At 37.6% G+C, this 9,427-nt stretch overlaps 1 protein-coding gene across 1 annotated transcript; it reads left to right on the forward strand.

Moving 5' to 3' along the window:
- Nucleotides 1–218: 218 nt before the first annotated feature.
- On the forward strand, nt 219–9,427 carry LOC111863291 (protein MEMO1). Its single transcript, XM_023849483.2, has 8 exons — nt 219–423; nt 673–754; nt 840–908; nt 994–1,106; nt 2,746–2,857; nt 4,055–4,274; nt 4,362–4,466; nt 8,558–9,427. The coding sequence occupies exons 1-8, from the start codon at nt 375–377 to the stop codon at nt 8,696–8,698; spliced, it is 891 nt and encodes a 296-aa protein (XP_023705251.1). The 5' UTR covers nt 219–374; the 3' UTR covers nt 8,699–9,427.

Here is a 9,427-nt window from a genome sequence, read left to right on the forward strand (position 1 = left end):
TATTAGTAATGTCTCCAAATAACTGCTACATATAAACAAATAAACATTTAATTATTAGAATAAAAATAAATATATTTCTACAGACATATTATACTTAGAAAAATTAATAGATTTCATATTATAACAGTATTATCTATATTAGGGAGTTCGACGCCGCTAGCGGTTTCCCGTACTGATCTTGCGAATAGTGCTGCTCTCTGCAGTCTAAATTCCGCACAGAGAAACAAATGTATATAGCATATGTAATAATCCGTGGTGTACACTGAGTTATTGTTTTCTGTGCGAAACGAAATTGGCCTTTCATTCCAAAAAATTGAAATTTGGCAGTGGTGTACACATTATATCAAAACGGAGAAAAACAAGAAAAAACTGTCATGGCTGTTAGACGTGCATCCCATTCGGGTAGTTGGTACTCGGATTCAGGTTGGGTTAAGACTTGATTGCTGGCACTATTAGTGTTCATTGTTCTTTTCCAAATGGGGCCTTGAAGGTCATTGACCCATATATTTATTACACATGATTTTCAAAATGTTAAGACATCCCATCACCTTTTATTTCAATGAACAATATAAATATATCTTCGCACACATAAATACATAATTTGAAAACTGTGCCACTTACATATTTCAGTAACAGTAGGCACATTACAAAATTTGCTTGTCTTTTTTGCAGCTAAGGAGCTGGGAAAGCAATTGGAAACATGGCTCAACACTGCTGATCTAACGCATGGCCCTGCTAGAGCCATCATTGCTCCGTAGGTGCCCTTAAAATTTTGATATGTACAGCATAGAGATTGCATAACTTCAGTAGTTCCTAATTGCAATATATATCTGTTTTAGGCATGCTGGTTACCAGTATTGTGGTGCATGCAGTGGTTTTGCCTATCGCCAAGTTAGCCCTGTTGTAGTGTGAGTAATTTTTCAAATTTTGAATACATGTCTTCACAAAATTCAAATACAGTTCTAACAGTGACATTGATGTTTATGCACATAGGAGACGAGTGTTTATTTTGGGTCCATCTCATCATGTTCGTCTTGGTGGATGTGCCCTTTCCACTGCAACCAAGTATTGTACTCCGCTTTATGATCTGCGAATAGACACCCAAGGTATGTAATTCTAATACACTACTTTTTTACTTGTATTACAATTACATCTATCCACAAAATTTCTTTCATTAATTCTTTTATTAATCCTGTAGACCATGATACAATGATATAGGACAAGTCTTTCAGCTAATATACATTGTTAAGTTATAACAATCTTAATATTTGTGAAATCATCATTCAAATAGTCCTCCATTGAGTAATAGCACCTAATAAGAAGTAAGTTCTTCAATTCCCTTATGAACAGGTTTTTGTTTTCTATTTCTTTTATGTTGTTAGGCAATTTGTTGTAAAAGATACAGGCAGCTACTGAAGGATTACTATTATAAAGTTCTAAGTTGTGTCCATATATATGATAGTCTTTATTATGTATGTATTTGTTCATTCACTGTGCAATTACACTTTTTTTTTTTTTACATATAGGATTGATTCTTGTATGTACAGCGAGTATACTGTTAGTATCTTTAGATTTCTAAAGCTATCCCTGCACGATTCCAGATGTTTTAGCCCTGCAATGTATCTTACTGCCCTTTTTTTGGAGTACAAAAATTCTAGTGAGGGTCTTAGCACTATATCCCCATACTATTATTCCATATGATAGATGAGGATAGATCAATCCGTAATACAACTTTCTTCTTTCATTTAAATCCAGTATTTTAGATAGCCTGTTAATTATCAATAGGTTATGGCTAATTATACTGCAGGTTTTTCAATATGTAATTCCCAACTCAAGATACTATTACTACCCCCAGAAAATTTGTGCTTTCTACATTTGATATTTCCCTATTCTTTATTAGTATTTTTAGATTACTCCCTAGGTTACACCATTTGACATTAAACAAAGTAAATAATGACTGACAATGTTTGTACAAGTGAATATACATTTCATTATGTACCATCTGTTTGGCATTTGTAAATTCTGTAATTAGTTCCTTCAACACACTATTGAAAGTGATACTGTAGATTAGGTCTTTATTATCTCACCAATTCATTTGGTAAAGTTGTGAATTAGTCTGTGAACTATTATGTAATACTCAGCCCATCATAATCATTTTCTGTTTTAGTAACATATTTTGGTTTATAGAAATTGCTGAGATCAGATTCTGTAATAGGGCATGATAGACATGGTGTACTTAATTCCAGAGTGACTATTTTGAGGAAGCTATTTGCAGTGCCTTAAGATGTCATGAGTATTGCTCCCAATAATGATACATTCGTGAACCTGCACTGTACTAATTGTCTTTAACTATATATCGATAATTTTCCCATGCCTTTCTACTGATTTGGAGCATTGCCTAGTTCTGAAAACCCATTTAACCCCTGCTTGGTACCCATAACATGCATGGTCCATGTACATCACTGTTGAATATAACACAGAAATAACAAACAGTATACAGATTAACCATCTTATACATTTTGGTATGTTTAATTTTCCCAGATTTGATCCCCACATAGTGAGTCTTCTGTTTATACTAGTTGGGAACTATCTGCTTTTAAATTATCCATAAGAAAGATACGTCTCTCTTTATATTAGGCTGAAACTCATATGAGATAGAAATAATGTGACCTTATTGCATATTTCAATTTGTGTCTGCATCCATGATGTCACTGATATTGTAATGCATGCTGTGTTGTACCACAGTGTATGCTGATATGGAGGCCACTGGACAGTTTGAGTGGATGAATATGTCCATGGATGAAGATGAACACAGCATAGAAATGCATCTTCCATACATTGCCAAAATTATGGAAGAGTAAGTTGATATTGATTATTAAAGAGCTTCTGCATACTTCATTTGAAACCAAAACATTGCAGTTTGAACTGTAATGAAAGTAAGATTCGGAATCAAAAAAAAAAAAAATTAATTGGGCAGAACATATCAGGGTCCAATTAAAAGGCATTACATTACTGATAAATGCAGCCTTGGCAGTGGGTCAGGGTCCAATTAAAAGGCATTATATTACTGATAAATGCAGCCTTGGCAGTGGGTGATATTACAGGGCAAATATCAATAAAGACAAATATTTTTTATATTATATTATACTCCAGGCTAGGTAGTATCCCCTGGAAAAAAAAATTCACTCTTCTGACATACATGTACTGCTGACTTGTATAATTTTGATGTACACAGATTTCATGTTAATATGATTTGACATGATTTCTTTCCTAACATATGCTTTTGGTGAAGATTGGTGAAGCCTGTAGTCTGGTAGGTGCCATTCCAATGAAATATAGGGAAACTTCTACCAGACTTAACAGTGTCATATCCTTAGAAGAGTACTCTTCAGTCACTGCCATGAGAACCTCAGATCTCACATATATTATAGTTTCTGGTATTTAAATAAATGTATACCATACAAAAATGGGGCCTGCTCAGCCTTGTATCCAGTGGGTAATGCCGGCCCTGTCTTTGTGGGTAAAGTGTCAGGGGCATGAAGCTGACTTGTCACCTCCGTCTAGTCCCAAGGTTAATAATGGAGTTATACCGCCATTCCCCTGCATGCCTTCATTATGTAGTGCTTAATTATATAATTAAGTACATGGATAATGTTACTTTTACCATACAAAAATGTTTCAAGTAGACTACAAATTTTGTATCACATACAAATTTTTTGTATGATGAGGCATTGAGAAAAAATAGATACATTTTGATTTGGGGCTTCATGTAAAATGGAGTTATAGTGAACGAAAAGTAAATGTGCATGATGACTTAGTGTACAGCCCACAGTATCAGATTACATCTAAGTCTGTTGAGTTGTTTGAGGTGGCTGGACATGACTTTCTCATTATGTATTCATTTTAGGTGCTTTGTGCAGGTTATTCAAGAGCTGTTTCAGCACGTCAGAGTAAACTGCATACATTATAAACAATAATTTTAAAAGTAAATATGGTACATTTCGAGAATTTTTGTATTAAAATAAGCAAAGAAATTGTGTGTGATTGGTTTCAGCTTCAAGGATTCATTCACCATTGTGCCAGTGTTGGTGGGGTCACTGACCCCCGAGAAGGAGGCCATGTATGGTCGGGTCTTCTCGCGCTATTTGGCTGACCCCCAGAATCTCTTTGTAATCTCTTCTGACTTCTGTCATTGGGGTCATCGCTTCCGTTATACTTATTATGACCGTAACTGGGGCGAGATCTACCAGTCAATACAGACTCTCGATCGCACGGTACGGCAACTGAATAATATTCTTCGTATACCTCAGTTGTATAGAAATGCCTTTATTTAATGTAATATGTTCTGTGTGTTGCTGCAGGGAATGGATATCATTGAAACTTTAAACCCTGCAACCTTCACTGAGTATTTGAAAAAATTTGGAAATACTATTTGTGGGAGGCACCCCATAGGTGTTCTGTTACAGGTAAGAGTACATTACAGATTCGAGAATATGTTACAGCTTCTGTTCATACATGTGCTATCACATAGCCTGCTTTGTATGAAGGATATCTGGAAAGTAAAGATAAAAAGTCCAGAAAACATCTGTAAAGCATTTTTTTGGGGTGGTTCACTTGTAGCACTTTTACAACACACATCTATTTACTTTTCAACATATTCACCATGGATCACAATGCACTTAATGAGCCTGGGAATGAGTTTTTTTATTCCAGCATCATAGAAATCTCCCACCTGCTCAGCCATGCAGAACAGTTCTTGACACTTCTGGACATTGTTGAAGTTCATTGATGATTAAACGTCTGTCAGCACGAATGTTTTCATTCAGTTTTTTGGATGATTTCATCAGTGACAACAAATGGCCTTCCGCTCCTTATTTCATCATGTATATCACTTCTTCCCATTTCAAATTCATGATATCATTTTGCCACATTTTGCCTGTTCATAACATCATCGCCGTAAAACAAGTTGGCGATGAATTTCAGCAGCAGTTTCTCCTTTCATGTGAAGAACTCGAATTACTGCACAAACCACATTTGGCAGGATTTTGAATCAACATGGCCATTTTGCACACATCCTGCAAGCACAATGTTACCGTGACTGTGGCTGGTGAATTCAGCCCTGTCATATGGTTCCAGTCTTACACAGCAGCACTGCCATTTCTAAAGAAAAAATCCCTTACACGTTTGCTGGACTTGTATTTTTACGGACATCCCTCGTACTTTTTTTATCCATGTTAACATATTCTTTAATCAGTGTGTTACCACTTGCACTCCTAGCTAATCTGCTGTTCCCTGAGCCCAACAGTTCTGTAGCATTATACTAGTGGTTTGAAGTATTTCATGGTGAAGAAATGAGTAAGAGGAGTATTGCCTTCTGGGATGTGATGCCGTCTAGTCTGTTAGTAGTAAGGCAAGTAAGTAACCATCAGGGTGTAGTTCTGATGCTATAGTCTTGATACTCATGTCACTCAATAACGAACCAGAGAGAGAGAAGGCAGCAAGCAGTTCTGCTCCTCACTGCCTATGTCTTGCTGGTTGCTTCCTAGGCTTACCCCTCCACCCTGAGATAGAGACAGTATTTTCGTCCAAAACATCAGTGAACATCCACTGGACTACATAGTGTTCACATCCCAAAAGACAGTACCCTTCATAGTCACTGCTATGAGAACCTCAGATCCAAGAAATGAACAGTATATGATGTACACAATATCCATGGAATCGCAAAACATAGCTGCATGCACCCTCCAATGCCATAAGATAAAATTATGTGCTCAAAATGCATTCCAGAAGAGATACAGTTTGCCTGATCATGGTGACCTAGGTCAGATATGGTAGTCCGAACAGCACCAGATAGTGACCTGATGTGCACATAGAAGCAAATGTGCTGATGTTAACCACATACAAAAGGATGATCGGAGAACTTGAAGAGTCTTGGGTGTGTCAAATTGGTGGTTAATGTTAAACTGAAACCCCCATTTAACATTTATCTTGAGAGCAGTGAATTTGAACACTCAACTGGGGAATATCTTAAATGAAGGGAATTTATCACTGAGATTACGGGCTTCAGATCATTGAAATTGAACACAAAAGGAGGGAAAACCTTAAATTGGGGAACACTAAATGTGGGTTCAACTGTAAAATTTATTCTAGAGATACAGAGTATACTGCAGTAGATTCCCTTTGGATGTCCTGGATAGTGTCGTGAAGGTCTCCTTTCATCGCCAACTTAACTTTTGGGAACCAGAAATCTGTCAGAGCCAAATATGGCGAATACAGAGGATGATCAAGGACTGTGATCCCTTTCAGTTTGTGGGGTGGGGCATTGTCGTGGAGCGACCAGGAACCTTGCTCTTGATATTCAGGTCAAATTCGAAGAATTCTCGCCCACAAACGATTGAGGACTCCGAGATAATAATCAGAATTCACTGTTTGACCTTCTGGCAGAAATTCCTTGTGAATGAAGAAAACGGTTAGCAGTGTCTTTACTCGACTCTTTTGCATGCGCACTTTCTTTGGTTTCGGCTGGCTTCTTTGGGCTCAACCACGCTGCACTCTGCAGCTTTGTGAGAGGCTCATATTGAAAACACCATGTCTCGTCACCAGTAACAATCGATTTTGTATCACTTTGGGCCGACCGTGATATGTCTTTGCAGTGTTCCACTCTGGCATATTTTTCATCGCCTGACAGCATGTGCAGTACAAACTGCGCACAGACCTTTCGTTTGCCCAAATCCATGGTCAAAATTTGATGCACAGTACTTTTTGGTATTCCCAAAAACTCCTCGTTGAGTCTTGCAGAAACACATCTGTCTGATGCAAGGATTTCGTTCAATTTTTTCACGTTTTCTTCAGTGTGCCTTGTTCTTGGCTTTGATGCACGTGGAGCGTCTGCAATGTCCTCCCTGCTGTTGCGAAATACAGCATACCATCGAAAAATGTTCGAGCGATTCAAATAGTCACTACCGTACACACTTTTCATCATTTCATACGCTTCTCCGGCTGTTTTACCTAATTTCAAACAAAATTTGATGTTGGCTCTCTGTTCAACCGCCATTTTCCGACAAGCATCAGAACAGTACTGTTACATTCAAGGTCAGAACACATGCTGCAGCGATGCGCCTTGAAATTATAGACAGCCACAGCTGATACTTTCAAGAATCTAAACGCCACGACTCACTAACAGATGACATTGCAGGGCAAAATTTAAAAAAAAGAAATGAGTCCTAACAGATCCTGGACACACTATGAATGCTGCTGATGTGACTCTACTGGGTAAATATAAACACCATGAAGAAAAACACACAAACTTTAATTGATGCTATTAAGGAGGCTTAGAAGTAAACACAGAGAAAACTAAGTATACGTTGCTGTCTCATCACCAGAATGCAGGGCACAATCATGTCATAAAGATAGAACACTAATGAATCATAGTAGTTTGTGGGAAAGACATAAGTAGAAAGCAATCTACTTACATGAATGAATGAACGCACTGTCCCACACTTTGAATGAAGTGCACTAGGTTACTGAAAGGTAGTGACCCAGTCCCATAAAGTAATATCACAAGTGATGAAGTCTTTTAAATGAGCTATAGTCCTGTAACCCCACAAGATATGTGAGGATGTTCCATTTCTGTTCAGGCCTCTTAAACAAATGGGACTGTTAGTTAGTCCCAGCTTGTAAAGGGACTCATCCAGGTGACAGTGTCTTGTAAAAAATCCTGTTACCCACTCTAGCTAGTTTGACTGTTAGCGACTCCCAGTGATTTTTATGGTCCTCTCTCTCTCTCTCTCTCTCTCTATATATATATATATATATATATATACACACACACCATCCAGCAACAGCGGAAAGAACTATGTGCTGAAAGTAAATTCTGAGAAATAGTGAATAAGATATAGAAGTTTGTGATGATGGTACATAATACAAATATTATGTTTCTGGACATTGTCCATCATCCTGTTTTTATTTCAAACACGTTTCAGAGACTGGATTCTGTCTCTGTCTTCAGGTAAAATTAACTCAGTTTGGCCCAATTGATAGAGCTAGTCCTTATTGCCTGTATTTTGTCTTGTCACAGCATGTTGCTGTTTGACCTTGGTCAGGTATGGTAATACTGCTAAAGTATCAGTAAACAACTAACCCTGGATATGGAACCGAAAGCGCTAATATAAACTACAGAGAATGTCAAAAATCTCTTTGTTTGCTAACGCATGTATTTTTTATTTAGGTTTATTTGCTGGGTGAGACATGTCTGTGTACTCCTGACTGTGAGAGTTGCCTGTAATATTGATTCGTGTTCCTCAGACTGTTGTTGGTGATGCGAGATTTGAGATTTTCATGGCAGTAAATACTGATGTGATACGGTGTAGTCTGGTAAACATTTACCACTGTTTCAGAGGAGCCTGCTGCTTCCATCTTCAGGGTACCCTGTTCCTCCTAAACATTGTTACTATCTGCCAGACCACGTGGTGTCACATCCCAGAAGAGTAATTTTCATAGTACTGGTGATATCTACTATCCATGCATAAATTAAATTAAAATAATTCTTTGTTATCAGGCAGTGCAGAGCCTACAGAAATCCGGCAACAATGGTCACAAGATGAGCCTCAAATTTCTGAAGTATGCACAGTCAAATCAGTGCTGCAGCATGAATGATTCTTCTGTTAGCTATGCAGCTGCTGCACTCACATTTGAATAACGAGCGGCCTTTCCTAGCTCCCAGCGTCAGGAAATTTCACGCAAGAACTGGGGTAACCAAAACACTAACAGAGAAGAGAATAGCAACGATTATGATCTGATGCATATGGAGGCATTCGGCCATGTGTCTGCTTTCCTGAAATATTTCAGTATGAGGACAACTGGCAATTTAGAATTTAGATTATTGAAAGCTATCGCAACCAGTAGGTATGATGTTACTGTTATTGACAAATTCACCTGTACACCAAAAAACGTTACTTTTCAATTGGTTTTATTTACTGTACTTTATATGAATGTGTGCTATTTGTCAGTTGTACAGTTCATCGCCAACTTGCCTAGATGACTGCTGCCTCATATTTTGAAGAACTGACTATAGACTGGAAACAGAAGTTTCTCCTCTGGCCAGATTCTCTTCTCGTGGTAACCTCTTTAAAGCAGTCCCATGCTTGCTTCCCACATTTCTTTTGTGTCACGATGAATCAAATGATGGTAACAAGTTAAGATGTAATGCTTGGTGACACAAGAATGGTGCACTCGGTGGTTATGTATGTAAAACTGTTATTACAAAATGTAATAACACATTTTTTATAATGTAATAGAAGCAAAAGAAGAAAGTTAACTTGACTGAACTTATGTATGACAGTGAACAGAAAATACGAAAAACGTAAAAAAAAATTTGTAGTGCATTTACAATTGAGGTTTGCAATAAACCAGTTGAGCATAGCTCAGA

The sequence above is a fragment of the Cryptotermes secundus genome, unplaced genomic scaffold (assembly GCF_002891405.2).
Source record: "Cryptotermes secundus unplaced genomic scaffold, Csec_1.0 scaffold9, whole genome shotgun sequence".
Classification (NCBI taxonomy): domain Eukaryota; kingdom Metazoa; phylum Arthropoda; class Insecta; order Blattodea; family Kalotermitidae; genus Cryptotermes; species Cryptotermes secundus.